This window comes from Euleptes europaea, chromosome 14 (genome assembly GCF_029931775.1).
Source record: "Euleptes europaea isolate rEulEur1 chromosome 14, rEulEur1.hap1, whole genome shotgun sequence".
Classification (NCBI taxonomy): Eukaryota; Metazoa; Chordata; class Lepidosauria; order Squamata; family Sphaerodactylidae; genus Euleptes; species Euleptes europaea.
The window spans coordinates 58,625,821-58,646,068 of NC_079325.1; the positions used below are offsets into that span (position 1 = coordinate 58,625,821).

Consider the following 20,248-nt stretch of genomic DNA (forward strand, 5'->3'; position numbering starts at 1 on the left):
ACCGACAAGGAGACCGGAGGGGAAAGGGCAGTTCACCGACTTCCGGCGTGTGGACCGGGCCGGCCACGCCCCCTCGGCGCCGAGCCCCGCCCCCCTTGACAGACGGCGCGGGCGGGGCGCCGGCTCCTGCCGGGTGTCGCGCACAGTTGGCGTCATTGGAGCCAAGATGGCGGCCAACGTGGCGCGGAGGTGCCCCTGGGGCTCGGCGCGCAGGTGAGCGGGTGCCGGCGGCGGCCCTGGGGTTTTCGGGTTGCTCTCGGAGGGCTGGTTTCCCCCGCGATGCCGGACCCGTTGCTTGGGCGCGGGCCTCCGCCTCTTGCGCCGCGTTGCCTTCCCGGCACCCTCTCGCCATGGTCACGGCCTTTGTTAGCCGGTTAGCTCGGACCTTGGGGGCGGGGGGAGGGTGGCGGCGAAGCTTGAGACTGGTCCCGCAGGCCTTGCCGTCTGGGGAGGGTGGAAGCCTCCCAACTCTGCCTGGGAGGGGCATAGAGTTGCCAACTCTGGCTTGGTAAGTTACTGGGGATGGCGGGGTAGTGTCTGGAGAACATGGAGTTTGGGAAGGGGGGGAGTGCTGTAGAGTCCACTCTGAATCTGCCATTTTCTCCGGAATCAGTTGCAATTCCAGAAGGATTCTGGGCCCCACCTGGAAGCTGGCAACCGTACAAACCAGATCTCCAAGCGCTGGAGGCCCTTCTTTGACTCTGGAGAGTTGCTGCCAGTTAGACTGGGGCTGAGCAGCATGAGGGGTTGTTTCCCAATTAGGCTTGGGAGCTTGGATGGGAGACTGCCAAGGAAACCTGGGGCTGCTATGTGGAGGAAGGCAATGGTAAATCAACTCTGCTCATCTCATGCCTGGAACACCCCATGGAAGGAGTCACCATGAGTAGGCACCTCCTTCTTCTTTGTTAAAAGGCAACTTTGTATGTTTGTTGAGCCCACTTCTGTTGCTGCAGGAGGGCGGAGCTGGGCCAGTGGTGGAGCAGCTGCTTTGCATGCAGGAAGCCCCAGATCCAGACCTCAACTTCTCCTGTTCAAGGCTCTTGGGCAGCAGTCACTCCGGAAGACATTTCTGCCGTAGGGCTGCTGCCAATCAGAGGGGACATGACTGAACTGCGTGGAATAATGGTATAAGGCATCATCAGATGTGCTACTTTTCAGGAGGCAGGAGGAGAAAGGCTCTTCTTTCCTCCTTGAGCCAGGCTGCCTGTCTGGGCCTGTAATCCCATCCCCCTACCTTCATCTCCAGTTATTACAGCTGCATCACTTGTGGGTTTTGTACTTGCTAATACATTTTTTTTCTTGTTCCAGGCTTGGACTGGTTGCCTACCGCAATTACAGCAGTAGCGGGAACAGCTACCCCAACATTCCCCTGACAGTACCTCTGCCTGGGGTGCCAAAGCCTCTCTTTGCAACTGTTGACACCCAGCAGGGCTTTGAGACAAAGGTGACCACTCTTGAGAATGGACTGCAGGTGGCTTCACAGAATAAATTTGGCCAGTTCTGTACTGTTGGGAGTAAGTAGCCCTCTGTTGCAGCCACATGTATGTCTTATAGGGATCAGATGCTGCTGCAATCATCTTATTTGTGGGCTTCCTAGAGGCACCAGGTTGGCCACTGTGTGAACACACTGCTAGACTTGATAGGACTTGGTCTGATCCAGCATGGCTTTTCTTATGTTGTTAGATCTGGTATTTAGGCTTCTGGCTGTTTTCTGTTGATCTGTCCTCCTTACACTAGGCAAATTTTTATCTTCCTTCAGCAGGTTTAAGAAGTGGTACAAACATAACAGATCTTCCCATAGCAGGTGGGAGGGCAGCTTTGCATATGTAGAAGCTCTTGAAACTTGGTCCAGAGTACTGCACTGGTTTGTAAGCCTCCAATGCAAGGAGTATATGCATTTACCACAAGTGGCCATATTGTTCTTGCATACCTGCTACTGTGCAGGGGCATTTCTGAATTGGAGTCTTTGTCTGAAGTTCCAGTGTCCATGAGGAAACTTGCTCTTTCAAGTATGTAAAAAAGAAACATGAGGGTCTGATGAACCCAAAGTACCACCAGAGTCCTAACTGGGGATGTGATAGTGGCCATGCTGTAATCTAATGTCTCCACACTCACAGTGGACAGTGTTTGGGAAATTCCTTCCATTATTGCTCATCAAAGAAAGAGGAAAAACAAGGAGCCCTGAAATTAATCTTCAGGGGAGATCTCTGTCAAAGATTTACTGAGATTCACATATACGGGTGGTGTGGTGCATAGGCAAAAACACTATTGTAATTTTAAGGTGCCTTAATAGAAGCACGTAATGTGACGTCACCCCATGGGTCAGTAATAGCACAGCATTCAGGTCACAAGAAGTAATAGTTCCACTCTACTCCATGCTGGACAGACCACAGCCAAAGTTCTGCATCTGGTTCTGAATGCCACATTTTAAGAAAGATATAGTCAAACCCTGACCTGCATGGCCCAGGCTAGCCTGACCTCATCAGATCTCAGAAGCTAAGCAGGGTCAGCCCTGGTTAGTATTTGGATGGGAGACCACCAAGGAATACCAGGGTTGCTATTCAGAGGAATGCACTGGCAAACCACCTCTGTTAGTCTCTTGCCAAGAAAACCCCAAAAGGGGTCGCCATAAGTCGGCTGCCACTTGAAGGCACTTTACACATACACATAGTCAAACTGGAACTGGTTCAGAGGCAGTTAGCAAAGACTGTTGGGGCTCTGGAAAACTGGACATGTGTGGGAAGGTTGAAGGAGGCAGGCATGTTTTGCCTGGAAAAGAGAAAACATTTTTTTATACGCCGTGGCAGGAGGGAACGCCAAACACCAGGAGCAGCAGAGTCGAGATAAGAATCCTTTGGCCGGCTGGGAACATAGATTTTGGAAGGCTGAAGGTTTGGAAGGGTGGGCTGTGCTGCTTCACTTGCTGCGAGGCCTTTTTAGGGTGTAAAAAGACTTGTGTCCCTTCTCTTTTGTTCCAACAGTCCTTATCAACTCAGGATCAAGATATGAAGCGAAATATATTGGCGGTATTTCTCATTTTTTGGAAAAGCTGGCTTTTTCTGTAAGTTACATGGCTTATAGTTGTCTTCTTGAACTTTCCTCTGCAGCCTTGGAGATTAGAAATGTATTATTCCAGAATTCTTCCAAGAGCCCTTGTGCCCCATCATCCTCTTGAACTGATTTCTGTCCCGTTAATCCTCTCAAGCTGTTACGGTCCAGCCCATGTAGCAAAAACTAAGATGTGATTTGAACCGACTGAAGTGTTTACTGCTTTTTCTTTTCTTCTGTGTCAGTCGACAGCTCAGTTTGGCAGTAAGGATGAGATCCTTCTCACCTTGGAAAAGCATGGTGGTATCTGTGATTGCCAGGCATCAAGGTATTTTTCTGTGTTAACTGAAGCACAAGACTAGTATTTTTTGACATTTTTTCTGATTGGGACCTACTTTTAAGCCCAACAACATGTGTTCCTTTTTCTGTTCCTCTTTCTCGTTATATCTATCTGGATTTCTTGTTAATGTTCTGCAAGTCATCTCTCTTTTCAGTTCTGATCCTCTTATAGGGGTTTGCGTTTTGGGGCTTACTCCCATCTTGCCTCACAGAGGATTTTCTCTGCCATTTGAGTGTTGGGTTGGGGTTGCTTCAATGCTTTGGCTGTCTCATACTATCATATTTAAGACTGCTTATTGCATTATTTGAGGAAGGCTGATGGAATCCATTAAAAATAATTATAGGCATTTGGGAAAAGCTACCCCAAAGCCTTGTGTTTTAAACTGAATATTAACCCTGTTTTGCTTCCATTTTAGGGATACCACAATGTATGCAGTTTCTGCAGATGTTAAAGGCTTGGACACTGTCGTTGGTTTGCTGGCTGATGTAGTGCTACAGCCCAGGTTGTCAGGTGAGATAGCACCGATCTTGATGTTTCAAGGAACAGGCACATCTCCATAGAATCATAGACTCCTAGAGTTGGGAGGGACCACCAGGGTCATCTAGTCCAACCCCTTGCACAATGCAGGAAATTCACAACTACCTCCCCCACACACCCCCAGTGACCCCTACTCCATGCCCAGAAGATGGCCAAGATGCCATCCCTCTCATCATCTGCTTAAGGTCATAGAAGCAGCATTGCTGACAGATGGCCATCTAGCCTCTGCTTAAAAACCTCCATGAACCTCATTTCCTGAGGATAAAATGTAGTGAGGACTGTTGCACTGTGTCATGATCTGATATGGGACATTGCATTGGCAGCACAATGGAGACCGTTCCAGCAGATAACAGCAGTTTAGTTAGGTGCAAGAGGTGCATGGCAGAAAAAGTGATGTATACTCCCAGCAAATTCTGTCACTCAACTGATAGATGTTGCTTGCAGTGTTTGGTTATTTTGAGCTTTGTGGAGAAATCAGTCTGACCTGTGAACGGCCTGTTGTGCCTGGCCTACCCAGAGTCTCACACTGTGTGGGCCTGGATTCCATGGAGCTCATCCGTGTTCCTTTCTTTTGGGACAGATGAGGAGATTGAGATGACTCGTATGGTGGTTCGTTTTGAACTGGAGGACCTAAACATGAGACCAGATCCAGAGCCGTTGCTCACAGAGATGATTCATGCGGTGGGTTTCACAAAGGATTTGTTTTAATCTTCCCAGGAACAAAACTGTACTCTTGTTGTGCTTGAAAGTTCCCTATGCTGTGCAGTTAAATCCCAGGGATATGGCTGAGAGCTGCTTAAGGGCCTTGCAATCTCTTGGATGAGCTCTGGATGCTTTTTGAGCATTAGCGTCTGTTTCCCAAATCAACTGTTGCATGGGCAGTGTGAGATGCCCTTAGTGGCTTCTGCACAAGTCAGTGACTCCCAGAGATGTGCCCAAGCCTCTTTTGAAGTAGCATGAGATCTTCTGTGATTGGATTTAATGTTTTCAGATCAGTTGTGGTGAACATTTTAGACCCTGTCTTTGGTCACTACCTGTCCCACAGCAGAATAAGTTCTTCAGTCTATACACAGCCTCCTATGGAATTAGGAGGTCCTTTGGGTGCTCTGCTCCCAGACTATACACAACTTGAAACTGTATTCCAGATCCAATTCTTCGAGCACGTTGCAGTGAGACCCAGCTCACATTTTGGACCAGCTGTAGCTTCTGAATGCTTTTAATTGTGGGGGGTTTGTTCAGGCAGGACAGACATACTTTGACTACCTTCTGTTTCCAAACGTTTGCACCAGAAACAGGCTGTACAATTTTATCTACTCACCTCAGTGCTTCTTCCATCGCACCCAGAGAAATGGGGCAGAAAAAAGTATGTGAATTTTTTTTTGAAACAAAGTTTTCCAGTGCTTGCCTTTTTTCACACAAAAAAATTCTAAAGATTCATTGTCCCATAAAATAGAGAACAATGAATGGATGCCCTTGCTGAGACAATAGGAGGCAAGTGTAGCAGTTTTAAAGTTAACATTGTTCAGGTGGTGTTCCTAGGAATCGTGTGAGAGAGGGAATGTATGTTTTATTGCTGGGGGGAGGGAATAAAACCACAAATACGTATAACAACCCAAATAAATCAGCTTAGGAATTCCCTGCTTTGATGTGCAGGTCAAATCAAAACCAAGGTAAAATTCTTATTTGTATATCTCAAATGGTGGAACGGATAATGTAATGACCAATTTGACCTGGAATGAGCAAGTGGTGCTCTGGAGAGTGACTGAGGTGCCCTGTGGATGAGAGTTACATTCTGTTGAAACAAATGTATGGACAGCCGTGTCCACAGCACAGCAGGGACGGTTCTTTTGGCTTGCTGGATTGAGTGTGAGCAGTTTTCAGCGCTCTTATAAAATAATTTAAACAACGTGACAAAAGTACATCCGTATCCTCTTTAAATCTTTGCAAGTATTATTCAATTAAAATCATTTCCATGTAAAGTTTTGGATTTATTTGAATATAAGACATTTGAACTATACTTAATTTTTTTGTAATCTCAACTTTCAGTTCCAGGTTTTGTTGCTGTTAGGACATAAAATTAACATTGAGCATTTCAAAATGTTGCTCACAAAATGTAAGCAAAAATGCTAAATAAAATCATGCTCTATTTAGGCCATCAGAAAATGTTCCCATTTAGCTTTTTTGGGACCATGTACAACACTGTGTCCCATGGAGGGTGGGTCCTTATCTACGGATGATAAATCCAGCCTAGAGAGGAGAATGGCCTGGTTCACACACATCCAGTAATAACTGGATCAGATCAGAACAGCAGGGAACAATGACTTTTAACTCTGCCCTGGAATCTTCTCATTTCAAATTCCAGGATGAAATTCCAGGAAAAAATAAGTGTGCCTTTCTTTCATGCACCAGCTTATGTTTCCTTTCAGTGCATGGACTTGGCCCCCAAAATGATCAAAATCTGTCATGATACCATGCTCATTTGCTAAGCACTTGATCTCACACACTTGGGTAGGGAGGTGTAATTTTTACAGCAAAAGGAGCATGCATAGAGGGACCCCTCCTCCCCGCAGCCTCTCCTGCTAAGTGCTTGTGTGTCTCCTCCACATTAATTTTTGTCGTCTTGTTTTTTGTCTCCCACAGGCTGCTTACAGAGAAAACACTGTGGGGTTGAACAGGTTCTGTCTAGGAGAAGACGTAGAGAAAATTGACAGAGAAGTCCTCCATTCGTACCTGCGGAATTACTACACACCTGACAGGATGGTGCTGGCTGCTGTAGGGGTTGAGCATGAAAGGCTTGTGGACTGTGCCAGGAAGTACCTTCTTGGAACTGAGCCGGTGTGGGGAAGTGTGGTGGCCAAGGATGTGGACAAGTCGGTTGCCCAGTACACTGGTGGGATCCTTAAGGTAAAGCAAAATGAGAGCCGCCATTATCCTCTGCTCTGACACAAGGCACCCAATGCACTGTGGGTGCATCCAGGGCTGTGTGTGCCTTCTTGGGGTATCTGTCAAGATGAAATGTGCAACCGGATCCTTTACCCCATAGCAGTAAAAAACCTGCTGGTGACTGAGTTGTTTTCCCTGGTCAAAAGAAATGAGGTACAAACGCAGTAGATGCAATCCATAAAAACTTCCCAGTCACCTTCAGCTTGATTTGTACATGACCCTTAGTGAGGCAAAATCACATTCCTCTGGGGCTTAGTACTCATGCAGCTTCTCATTTAAATGGAACTGCCACCTATACAAAACAGATACGTAGCGCCTGTTTATGTTCTTCACTATGTGGAGTTGGCTGTAGGGACTTCATGTCGTTTTGGAACATTTGAGGGGCAAGCTCAAATGTGGGTGTCAGTATCAGGCGTCTGTCCCTAGCATCCCATAAGCAAACTCATCCAGGCAGGTAGCTCTGAAGCAGTAATACTTTATTAGGAGCAAAAAGACAGATTAAAGGACTGACTGTCTGCAGGCAGGTGAGGCTAGTAATGGGGAACACAGGCAGGTTACATGCTTAAGACACTACGGACAAAAAAGGTAAACATTGCTAGGCAACCACGAGATAAGCGGTTCCCAGGAAGACAGACTAAACATTACCACAGCTGCAGAAAAGAGGATGAGCGAAACTGTACACAGACGTTCATAGGCATGAGAACCAAGGACTTGACGTGTGGCCAGAACCTGGCCTGACTCATGTTAAGAGCCTTTGCTCCTGCAAAAAGGCAAAGGCCCGACAATCGGCTCCCCCTAAGCCCCCCCTCCCAACAAATGGGCGAGGTTTTTGGGAGTAAGCATCGTGAAACTGGCGAACTAGACGGGGGGCAATCACATGGTGCTCAGCTACCCATTCATCATAACCAGGCCCTAAGTGTTTCCAGCGCACTAGGTAGTAGAGCACCTTATTGCGGACCCGGGAGTCTAGGATCTTGGAAACTTCGAAATGTTCTCCCCCCCCCCCCCCCAAACACAGGCAGAGCCTGTCGCAGTTTACTCTTCCCGGTAGTGTGGGTGGACTGAGTGCGTAACCCAGGCAGCCCTCTAAACAAGGAACAGGTTCACTCACCAGTACGAGTTCCTTTGCGTCAAGGTCTAGGCTCGGTCCTCCCAGGTTCTGCAGGGATGCCGGAAGGGCAGGAGCTGGTAGCTGGCACCTAAGTAAGCCAATACTGTGCGCAGAGATATCAGCGCGAGCAGCAGAGCTTGTAGTAATTAGCAAAGTTGTTCCCACACTGACTTGACTGGCCAGCCCAAGATTTATGGCTGTTCCTCCTCGCTCCCTTCCTGGGCCAGCTGTTCTGCATCACTCGCTGGTGTCGGCTCCTGGAAACACCTATGACCAATTGCCTGCAATCTCGCGCTGCGATGCCTCTCCTGCAAACTGAGCCGAACCTTTGATCTTTGCCGGCTAACTGGGCTGGGTGGGTCCGGAGGTGATAACCTTCTCTGTTCCTCTGCTCCTTCCCAATATGCACCACCTTCTTCTGCATCTGTTGTCCTTGTTGGTTCAGACCTATGGTCCAGTCGCCCTGGTAAGACTTCCACCGGTGCATCACCCTGCTCTGCCACCCCTCCCTCCTCTTCTTCCGAGGAGAGTTCAGGCTGACTCATGACAGTACCCAACTCCTCCTCCCCTGCTCTCTCATGAAACTGTCCACTTGAATCAAAAAGTAGGGGAGCTTCTTCCCTGAGCCGTCGAAGGAGGCTCACAACTCCCTCCGTGGAGCGTGTGGTAGAGGCTGGGGCGCGGGTTGACCCGGAGGTGCGGGCGCCTGCAGGGCTTGCGGTTGCTGAGGTGGCAGTGGCGCCGGTTGCTGGGGTGGCAGCGGTGCCAGTTGTGCAGGCTGCGCTTGACGGATTTCGGCCACCTCTTGCCGAAGTCCCTCCAATAAGCCCCACAGCGTAGCTACCTGCTCAACCAGTTCATGGTTTTGCTGCTGGAGGCGTAGGTAGTCCTCGTCCCGCTCTCGCTACTTTTGCTACTGGGGCTGGTAGTCCTCGTCCCTTTCTCGCCATGTCTGTGTCTGGCGCAATCCTGTGCCCCACAAAGGTGGTTCTTCAGAACCCCTCGTTGCTCCTATCCGAGAGCCAACTGTAAAATCCCAGTCTTCCTCCGGCAAGACGGAGCCCGCTTCCCGCCTGGTATTAACGTGTGGAGGCACCCCGGAGACTCTAGCCAGAGCCGTGGACAAACATCCCAGGAAGACAGACTAAACATTACCACAGCTGCAGAAAACAGGATGAGCGAAACTGTACACAGACGTTCATAGGCATGAGAACCAAGGACTTGATGCGTGGCCAGAACCTGGCCTGACTAATGTCAAGAGCCTTTGCTCCAGCAAAAAGGCAAAGGCCTGACAGTGGGTGGGGTCTGTATGCCCTGGGTGGGCATGTGATGTGCTCCCCGCTGGGTTTTGGCCTAGGTGTTCTGGATCTCTCACCGTTCTCCTTTCCTACCTGGCATTCATGAAGCTTCTGACTTTTCCCCATTTCCTAACTGCTGAAGGCCTGCTTGGTGTTCCTCTGAATTCCTGTTTCTGATTCCTAGCAAAGTAGCTTACCACAAGAGGCGAAGTGAATAATTGTGAAAGCTGCTTTCCCTAGAAGACCAAAAAGAGGCTTGGGAGCAGCTCACGGGGGACAAAGTGGAGGCTCTGCTCTCCCTTCCCCTGTGCTAGTTTCTGTCTAGAGGCAGAGAACGGGGTATTGGGGGAGGGTGTCCCCATTCCTCTCTTGTTCCCTGCTGGTTGGTGTGCTCTCACTTGTTCAGTGGTTCTTTTGTTTCCTTTCGGATGAAGAAAAGAACCCAAAACTTCAGAAAGGCATGATCACCCCACAGATGAAACTTGAACCTCGGCTGTTGGCAGAAGTTCCTAAGTCTTCTTAACTCCATTCAGCTCTGGGGGTTTCTCAGCTACCAACAGAAACTCAGTTGATCATACCTATAAGCCTCCAAGTGCCTGTTGAGTCACAGGTTCTACCTCTTCCTCAGCCTCTTCTGCAAGCTTGTAGGCCCTTTGGACACTTTCCAGCTGTGCCCTTATCCAGTACACTTGTCTGTACATTCCATCTCTTCCTCAGAAGGGTTGAAAAGGGAACTTTCCTCCATATTTGTTCTCAGTTTCACTTAAAGTGTGCCAGGCTCATGCCAGGGTGATGAAGCCATCAAGCAGAAACACAGCTGTGGATTCTGCCCCAGCTATCCTGAGAGGAAATACCGTATTCTGTGGAGGCTGGGGAATCTGCATGCCTCACTAACTCCACTTTGCCCAAGGTTCTCTTAGCTCTGTAATCCCTAGTCTTCAGCATTAGAATCCCTGACAGGTGCTGACTCACATCATTTATGCCTAGATTGGGCGGACCCCAGAAGCTGTGTCTGTGCCTCAGAGCGTTAAAGAGATTGTTCCCTCACCTTGAGCTTGTCCTGAAGAGCTGTTCAGGCCAAGGGAAGTGCTAGGAAGGATCTGTGGTCCTGATGTTGCTGGTGGTTAATGAAGCACTGGTTCCCTTGAATGTGGATCCCCCCACAAAAAGGCATTCTATCTGAGACAGAGAGACTGCCAGGTGGAGATCTTAATTCGAAAAAGCAGTGCTTGTAACCAGGATTGCCTTTGCTGTCAAAACGTCTGTAACCTGGACCTAATCCTTGCAGTGAAAACTGCTGAAAGCAGTAGTGAAAGTCCCCAGTGGCCTCTTGGACACCGTGGCCTCTTAGAAGGCACAGAGGACTTCCTTTGCTTTGCTGACAAGACCACAGCTGCTGTGGTGGTGGTAAGGAGATCCATCTGAGTACCGTGACATTAGACCATGTCAATCAAGTTTGTCCTTACCTTGATGATGCTTGAAGGTGACCACCTTCTTGGTGAATAAGGTGGTGAGTGGAAAATCAGAATGTAAGGTTCTTCCTTTTTTGCCAACAGCCATGTCCTTTAGATCCGGAGGATGTGAGCGTCTTGGTTTATCCCGTTGCCAGACAGGCAGTAGGTCCTAGTCATGCAAACACATGTCCAAACCTTTCTGGTTCTTCAAGGCCTTCAAGAAGTTTAACTCAAAGGCACAGTCATCTGGCGAATAATCTAACTCGTCCAAAGAAAGTTCCAAAAAAATCTGTCCACACTTTAGAATAGATGTTGCTTATCAGAATTGGGGGTCAGTTGCAGGGGTTTCCTTCTCTCTGAAACTTGACAACAGCAGATCATGGAGAGATGGTCCATCTCAGGCGTTCTCTAGAATTCTGGAGAGTGTCTCAAGACAGATTTCTAGTCTCTTGCTGCTTGGCAAGTGCACGAAAACACACACCAATGGCTGAAGCAGTGAAGACTTTTACTTCCAATGAGTGTTACTGAGCCCAGAGCTCCTCACCAGCTTGAGTACCCTCATCACCACTACCCAAGTAACAACCTTTCTGACTGAAACGGCCAGGCTGCCGTCACTGGTCTCTGGAGCGGTCAACGCTCCTGTGTGTTATCTTTGGTGGGACTTTGTCAAAAGGCTTTTGGAAATCCAAATACACAATGTCCACATGCTCATTTCTGTCCACATGCTTATTGACACTTTCAAAAAACTTTAAAAGGTTAGTGAGACAAGATCTACCTTTACAGAAGCCATGTTGGGTTTTGCTCAGTGGGCCTTGCCCTTCTATATGCTTGACAATTCTATCTTTAATAATGCTTTCCATTAATTTACCTGGCACAGACGTTAAGCTAACTAGCCTGTAATTTCCTGGGTCCCCCCAGAACCTTTTTTATAAATAGGTGTTACATTGGCCATTCTCCAGTCCTCCGGTACAGAGGCTGACTTAAGGGGCATGTTACATATCATTGTTAGGAGCTCAGCAGTTTCCCAATTGAGTTCTTGAAGAACTCTAGGAAGTATACTGTCTGGTCCCTGTGACTTGTTAGTTTGCAGTTTGTCAAGACATTCTAGAACTTCCTGCCTTGTTACCAGTATTTGCCCCAGTTCTTCATTCTCCCCTCCCCAATATCTTTGTTCAGGAGAAGGAATCTGCCCTGTATCTTCAACAGTGAAGACAGATGTGAAGAATTAATTTAGTTTATCAGCAATCGCTTTATCCTCCATTAGTGTTCCTTTACTCCCATTGTCATCCAATGGTCCAACTGCTTTCCTAGCTGGTTTCCTACTCCTAATAAAGAATTTCTTATTGTTTAATTTGATATGTTTAGCGATATGTCCCTCAAAATCTTTTTTTGCATCTCTGATTGTTTGCTTGCATTTCCTTTGTGCAAGTTTGTGTTTGCTTTTGTTCGCCTCAATTGGGCAGTCGTTCCAGTTTCTGAAGGAAGCCTTTTTTTCTCTAATAGCTTCCTTCACCTTACCCGTTAATCATGGTGGTGACCTCTTGGACTTATTACCGCCTTTCCTGACATGCGGTATACAATCCAGCTGAACCTCTGGTAATGTGGACTTGAGTAACCCCCAAGCCTTTTCCAGAGATTTAACACTCCTAACTGTTCTTTTCAACTTCCTCTTTACCTGGTTTCTCATTTTAGAGGAGTTCCCTCTTTTAAAGTCAAGGATAATTGTGTGAGATTTCCCAGGCACTTTCCCACATACGTATAAATTAAATTTGATGTCATTGTTGTCACTACTGCCAACTGGTTCAACTACATCCACATCCCGCAGTAAGTCACTGGCAGCACCACAGAGTATAAAGTCCAGGATTGCCTCCCCTCTGGTTGGGTCTGTGACCAACTGTTTAAGGGCACAGTCATTGAGGATGTCTAAAATTTTTATCTCTGGTTGACTGGAGCATGCATTTATCCAGTCAATATGAAGGTAGTTAGTCTCCCATTATTACTACTTCATCACCGTTACATGCTTCCCTGATTTCATTCTCCATCTCAAGATCACCCTGAGCCTTTTGGTCAGGGGGGCCGATAGAACGTCCCCAGTACTAAATTACCTTTGGGGCCCGGAATCGTCACCCACAAGGATTCTGTGGATGAGTCTGCCCTTTTTATTGTTTCTAGTTTATTAGACACTATGCCTTCCTTGATATACATAGCAATCCACCCCCTCCACACAATGGGCTGACCTCAGCGACAGCCCCCTTCTCCCTAGCTTGGTGGGTAAGGGAAGGAAGGTTTCAGACTGGAATTCCCTGCTGCAAGCCATGGGGGGGTTACAGTGATGACAGATTAGCAGCTCAGCACTTCTTAGTCCAAGAGAAGTCCTGAAGCAGGAACTTCCTTGTTTGGAAATCGTAAAGGGCATTTTAGGATTCACCACAGATAAAGCTGGTGGTTTGCTGTGGTTAAAGTAATAGGATGTTTATCTCCAGCAATGAAAGAAGAGGCCAAACAACTGGTTGATCAGGAATTCCCTAGATTCAAAGGAACGGTGCTTAACCAAAGCATTGTTTTGGTTAATGTGACTATCAGAATCCTGTGTCTTGTCCCCCATGCTGTTTAACATCTGTGTGAAACCGCTGGGAGAGATCATCAGGGGATTTGGAGTGAGATGCCACCAATGTGCAGATGACATCCAGCTCTTTCTCCTGAGTTTGTGGGAGTTTTGAGCTGGTGCCTGGCAAAGGGAACAGACCAGTAAATTGAAGCTCAATCCAGGCAAGACTGAAGGGCTGCTGGTCAATGGAGAAGCTGGCGGGTGGTGGGGGGTGGGATGAACTGTGGAGTCTGCTTGTCCTGAAGGCGGTTGTGCACCCCCTGAAGGAGCAGGCTCATCAGCTGGGAGTGCTCCTGTGGCTGGAGGGGCAGAGTTTCATCACCCTTTGTCAGCTTAAGCTGAAACATTAGCTATGGTCATTCTCAGGACCACGGTGATCTGTGCTCTGATCACATCTGGATTAGATTAATGTGCTCTACATGGTGCTGCCTTTGAATACAGTCTGGAAACTTGCTGGTTCGGAGTGCAAGTGACTGTTGGGTGGGATACAAGGATGATAACATGCCTGCACTGAAAGATCTGCACTGGCTGCCTGTCTGTTTCTGGGCACAATGCAAAGTGTTGGTTCTTACCTAAAAGACCCTAAATAGCTTGGAGCCAGGGTGCATGAAGGTCTGCCTCTTCCCATATTACCCATATTGCCTTTCAAATCTGTAAACTGCATTCTGAAACAATATCATTATATGTAATTCAGAGTCAGGCCATAGATTATGGATCAAAATACCCACAGAATGGGAATAGGGCCAAACAGGGTACTGGTTTACAAGCCTAGGGGAAGCCCCAGTTTTGCAGAAAAGTATGCAATGTAACAAAAATACATCGGGGTTTAGAACAACCCAAAACTCATAGAAGCAATGTCTGCTCCTTTGAGAATGGTATGCCATTTGAGATCTAATATGTCTACATTGTGAGATCATGGTGGCGATTTGGGGGGTTGCTAGGCAACCTGCAGCCAACATTGGTGAGGATTCCAAGCCTCCATTAGTTGTCAGTACAGGGAAGGGGGAGAGAAAACGATAGAAAACATAAAACATAGGAGGGAGAGATGGTAAAGTTGGAGGGTAGAGGAGCAGCAAATATAAAAAAGGAAAAACAAAGGTGGTAGAAGGGAACAGAAAGGTGGGCCAGTAGGGAGAGAAGCACGTGGCAGAGGCCACTCTCTCCAGCTTCTGGTTCCTTTTCATCATAAGAGCCAAGTTTTCCTAGTCCAAATCCATACTTAACTTTCTTCCTCCTTTTCCTCAGCTTGAAAAGGACATGTCAAATGTGAGTTTGGGGCCCACTCCAATTCCAGAATTGACCCACATCATGATTGGGCTGGAAACCTGTTCATTTCTGGTAAGCATCAGTCCCAGAATTTCTCACTCAGATGCTCTGCTCCCGAAGGATGAAAAGCAGGCAGGATGCCAGCAGTCCTTGAATGCTCTTTGGACTGGATCCAGACTAAACCAGTAATTTCCACCAATTCTCCCTCTCTGCTTCAGACAACCCTCCTGTTATCCGTCAGGGTCTCCTATTCCCCAGGAGCTGCGGTGGGAGGGGAGAGGCGGGAAAGTTCTGTTCCACTGAGAGGAGATTTAGTCTGGATCCAACCCAGTGAGCCAGCCTTTGTTCTGTTGTTTCAGGAAGAAGATTTCATTCCCTTTGCCGTCTTAAACATGATGATGGGTGGAGGTGGATCTTTTTCTGCCGGAGGGCCGGGCAAAGGCATGTTCACCAGGCTGTATCTCAATGTGCTTAACCGGTGAGTCTCTTCTCTATTCCACCACTGGAGGGCAGATACCCATAAGGCCCATGATTGAGTTGATAATAGGTGGCGCCAATGCAGGGGCCACTTGGCTCAGCCCCGGGTGGCATGCCACCTCCTCTTGTGCCACTAGGGCCTGGGCTTGGCTCACTCCTAGCTGCCCTACAGGGCACTTGGAATCTCCCCATTGCACCTTGAGTCCTCTTGCTGGGCCTCATTGCCTGAAGGCCTCGAGTCATGCAACTTTTTCAAAGGGACTTGCTCTACCTGCAAGGGATGAGGGTGAGGGAAGGGCCAGTCGAACTGGGCACAGACCTGCTGCAGTGGCACGCTTCCCTTCTTGCCATGGTTCCTGCTCCCCTGTGCACTTCTTCTGTGGGACTTTCCACTTCTGGTTATCCTAAAGGTTTCTTAGAAGGAACAGACCTTTGGAAATATTTCTGTCTGCTTCTCTCTAGAGCACAGAGCCATGATTTAGAAATCTGTAGAGCTGCTTTATACTCAAAGATCCTTTCCCCTCAGTGCCCAGAAGGAGAGTCGCATCATCCAGCTCCTTCAGTAGCAGCATTATGGAATCTTTTCCTTTTTTTGACACAAGTACTTCCTTTAATGCACAAGACTGTCATATGACCAACACTGAAGTGGCCCAAAGATTTTTTTCATAGAAACAGCAATGTTCTGTTTCAGGTTGCTAAAGAGGAGGATCTGGAGAATCTGGGTTATGATCCTTTGGGAGGTGCACTTTCAGATATACTTGCTTCTCTCATGGCCTCAAACATCTTCATGGCATCATAGTTCTTATAGAAGTCTGCATATGCTCGCTTCCTGGGTTCAGCCACACCAAACTTGTACAAAGATGCACATCCTAAGGAAAACATGGACGCTGTCACAATGTGTTTCTTCAAGTGGCCTCTCATCTGTGGTTTGGTCAGTAAAGCAAATGACATGGTTGATGACTTCCCCTCACACAGCAAAGGCTGTTTACAGAAACAACCCCAAGACCCTCAGGAGAAGTCGGCCTGCGTTAGGGAATCTTCTCACAGGAGCTAGTTTTTGTTGCTTGTTTTTCCGGAAAAAAGTATAGTTTGTTCTTCCTCTTCCTGAGATCAGGTAGCATTGCCGTGCGTGCATTGTTCTGCATCCCTGCTCTGAGGCATGGGGCAGGATAGAGGACTTGCCTTTTGAAGCAACAATACTGATGGTTCCTTAGATGATACTATCCATGGCTTAGGCTTAAGGGTCTTATCACATTTACCTACAAACCTTAGAGATGGTGTTGGTGGGGCCTTAACAGCTAGAGAGTTTAAACCAGCTTACATGTGCTCAGATCACTTTAATTGCACATATTGGCATCTTCCCCAGCAAGTGAAAGCCTCCATCTGGCTCCAAGTGGAGTTTTTGACTTTCCCCATGACCTTTCTCTACCACCAGACCCTTCTCTCTGCCAACATTTCAGAGGCCATAGCATCAGAAAGCTGAGTCCTTACAATCATCAGGTGGGGTTATGCCATAGAGATTTCAACCCATACGTTACAAATGTGCTCCCCCATAACCACACAGTTTCAAAAGACTGAATCCCTCATGCAGAAAGAGGCAGCAGAAGTGCCAGCGGCTGGCTCATCCAAGCTCTCGATGGGGAGCTGTGGGGTGAGGGCCACAGGGCTGGTAGCCTCTGGCCACACCCAGGCCTCATACCTGCAACAGGAAGGGGAAAGTGGAAGCTTAGCCAAGTTGCCACAGCTGACAAAGGTTTCCCTCCTTCCTGTTGTTCTGCAAATATCCCAGTGTGCATGCACATGATCTACCCACCCTCCCTCAACAGGTGCTTTTAGCTTGCAGTGGTGTACACTTCATGGGGTGATTCAACTCCTCCCCCCGGGCAAGCCTTTACCTCAGTAATGTTGTTTGCTGGTATGTGCAAGAACTGGAAGCTGTGGAGGACACCACTCCTTGCTTTGCAGTGATTGCCTTTGGCGGTTTCCTGTCCTGGTGTTCTTTGAATGCAGGCGTGCTCTTCCACTGCTGAGACTTTTCTCACCCCCTCAGGCATCACTGGATGTACAACGCCACTTCATACCATCACAGCTATGAGGATACAGGCCTCCTGTGCATCCATGCTAGTGCAGACCCAAGACAGGTGGGTAGCTCCTCTTAATCCCACCCCTCCTGTCATGAGCCCACGACCTCCAGCTCGTGGAACAACCTTGGGGAAGAAGTGTGCGTGGCCCCCTCCCTTCTGATCTTTAGGAGGCAGCTGAAGATGGTTTTATTTAGAACTGTGTTTGATTAATTTACTAGCAGTCCTAAACTGGTTTTAAATGTTGGGGTTTTAAATTGATTTTATTTTATGGTTTTGTAGGCCACCTGGAGCTCTGTATGGAAGAAAGGCTGCTCGTAAGGTTCTAGATAAATAATCAAAGCTGGCTAATGGCCAGCTGCTGGTGCTGCCAGTGGAGGAGGGCTTACCTTTATCACTGTTGAGGTTATTTCTACTCTGTCTGTTGACATAGCCCCTCCCAAGTTGCTTTCCACAATGTAAAAGTGATGGAGTCAATTTATTATTGAAGCCCTGTATTGTGTATAGATGTGCATGCAGCCAATTGCTGGCACCGGAGAGAACTTGCATGCACGCCAGTACCTGTTGGCCTGCATGCAACCAGAAACATCCTGTACTGCACAGTGCTAAGCTGTTCAAGCAAGGAGCCAACTCCTGCTGTGTGATTTTGATTTTGTGCTTTCAAGCCGCACCTGACTTATGGTGACCCCTGGTAGGGTTTTCAAGGCAAGAGACGTTCGGAGGTAGTTTGCCATTGCCTGCCTCTGCGTTAAGCAACTCTGGTATTCCTTGGAAGTCGCCCATCCAAATACTTGCCAAGGCCGACCCTACTTAGCTTATCTCATCTGAGATCTGATGAGACCCGACTAGCGTGGGGCCATCCAGGTCAGGGCCCTGCTGTGTTACCTGTCAGCTTTTCCTCGCCCTACCTTCTTGGTCTCCAGCCAGAAACAGGTTGCATGCTGGAGCCTCTTTTCCTGGGCATCCAAGGGTACCTTTCATGCTTTTTTTTTTTTTTTTTTTGCAAGGTCCGAGAAATGGTGGAAATAATTACTCGGGAGTTCATTTTAATGGCAGGAGCAGTGGGAGAGGTAAGTCCCTCAGATTTGCTGGTCATCTTCACGTATTGTCCACATGAGTTAAATGGAACAGTAGAGGTGTCTACCAATTGTGGCTTCCTGCCAGTGTTTGCTCTTCATGGCATTCTGGTTCCTGCCTCAGTTCTTGAGGAATCACAGAGTTCACCGTGCCAGGGCTGCACGTGGCTCCACTCTTCGCCTCAGCAGTGTTGTATCCTGCACTTTCATTGGCTTATGATACCTGATGATCTGTATGTGTGTGAGACCGAGAGCTTGGCTGACATGCTTAGTCGCTTTAGTAGCCGCGTGAACCAAGTTGCTTCTTCAGGGGCTGAAGCCGCATCCTTTGCTCCTCCAGGTTGAGCTTGAGCGAGCCAAGACCCAGCTGCAGTCCATGCTCATGATGAACCTGGAGTCCCGGCCAGTGATCTTTGAGGACGTGGGGAGGCAGGTGTTGGCAACAGGCATGCGGAAACTTCCTCACGAGCTCTGTGTTCTGATAGGTAAGTCAGCCTGGTCACCTGACCTGCCTTTTCAGCTTGGAAGAGCATCTTACCATGGCTTGCCATCTTTTGGACCGGCCTTCTGTTCCTTCCTCTTGCTTCTCATCTTGTTTTCTCCACTGCACTAGCCTCTGTCTCCTTCCTGGCCATGCCTTCTCCTTAATCTGCTACACCCTCTTCCTTTCTTTTCCTTACAACAGACAGCTGTTGAAGCTAGGGATTTGAGCCCTCCTCATTAAAACGTTCACTCTGTATCTCATGTAAATTGAACGTGTTTGCATAATTCTGCATTTGTTTGTGGAGGGGAAAGGAAATGGAAGCGATCTTCATTCCTGGTTTCCCATGGCCACTGTAGCAGTGCTGATGGCTTTTGTTTCCCTCTGCTGTAGGTAAAGTAGGAATTGAAGACATCAAGAGGGTAGTGACAAAGATGCTGCATAACAAGCCAGCCGTGGCTGCACTGGGGGACTTAATGGAGCTGCCCAGTTACGAACATATCCAGGCAGCCCTTTCCAGTCAGGACGGGCGGCTCCCGCGGGTGTACCGGCTGTTTCGTTAAAGCTTCGGCAACTGCTGCACAGACATCTCCTGTGGTTCAGAAGAAGCTGTGACCGCGTGCAGGAAGGGCCCCCTGGATCAGGCTCCAGCCACTGGCAGAGCTGCTCTGGGGCGTCCACTTGAGTGCCTCAGGCCCCGCCCTCCGCTCTTCTCTTCAGGGTTTCTCAGGGTGCTGAGAGAGCTTTCTTTCTTTCTTCTGGATTTTGAATTTTTTATCCATGTTAACATCTTAAATCGAATTACTGTAAGCCACTGGCCAAGACCTGTTGCATACCACAGAATACAAATAAACTGTTCAATGGGCCAGGCATCCTATATCATCTTGATTTTACTTGTCGAAGGCTTTCACGGTCAGAGTTCATTGGTTCTTGTAGATTATCCGGGCTGTGTAACCGTGGTCTTGGTATTTTCTTTCCTGACGTTTCGCCAGCAGCTGTGGCAGGCATCTTCAGAGGAGTAACACTGTCCTTCAGTGTTACTCCTCTGAAGATGCCTGCCACAGCTGCTGGCGAAACATCAGGAAAGAAAATACCAAGACCACGGTTACACAGCCCGGATAACCTACAAGAACCATTGATTTTACTTGTCCATAAAAAAGACTTCCTGAGGCTGGTACTAAAATGTGGTTAGTAAACAGATTTTCCTTTAAACCCCCCCCCCTGGAAGTTGCTGTTGTGATTGTTCTTGATAGAGGAATGTAGGGGTTTGAGCAGTGACCATATGTGTGACATCTGTATAGGTAAAATAATTTTTCATGTATGCTTATAAACTAAGGTAGGATCAAATTAACCAGATGTAACCTTCAGTTTATGCCAGGGAAAATTCGCATCCAAAAATTTGGGATCATCATTTTGAAATGAGCAGGGAGATGCCCTTCAGTAAAATAAAAAATCACTCTTGGCACATGAAAGATGCAGACTTGGTCATGGTGTCCATCCGATATCATCATTTAACCAGTTTAGCTTT

General features: G+C 47.9%; 2 protein-coding genes across 2 annotated transcripts; one reads left to right on the top strand and one right to left on the bottom strand.

Moving 5' to 3' along the window:
• Window positions 1–154: 154 nt before the first annotated feature.
• On the top strand, window positions 155–19,327 carry PMPCA (peptidase, mitochondrial processing subunit alpha). The gene is made up of 13 exons (XM_056860268.1): window positions 155–213; window positions 1,309–1,514; window positions 2,982–3,061; window positions 3,294–3,376; window positions 3,804–3,898; window positions 4,506–4,606; window positions 6,566–6,829; window positions 14,585–14,677; window positions 14,965–15,083; window positions 17,133–17,223; window positions 18,171–18,233; window positions 18,580–18,724; window positions 19,114–19,327. Exons 1-13 carry the CDS (start codon window positions 167–169, stop codon window positions 19,281–19,283), a joined length of 1,557 nt encoding a protein of 518 aa, XP_056716246.1. The 5' UTR covers window positions 155–166; the 3' UTR covers window positions 19,284–19,327.
• Window positions 15,773–16,052, bottom strand: LOC130486957 (cytochrome c oxidase subunit 6C-like). The gene has a single exon (XM_056860269.1). It carries the CDS (start codon window positions 16,031–16,033, stop codon window positions 15,806–15,808), a length of 228 nt encoding a protein of 75 aa, XP_056716247.1. The 5' UTR covers window positions 16,034–16,052; the 3' UTR covers window positions 15,773–15,805.
• Window positions 19,328–20,248: the final 921 nt, after the last annotated feature.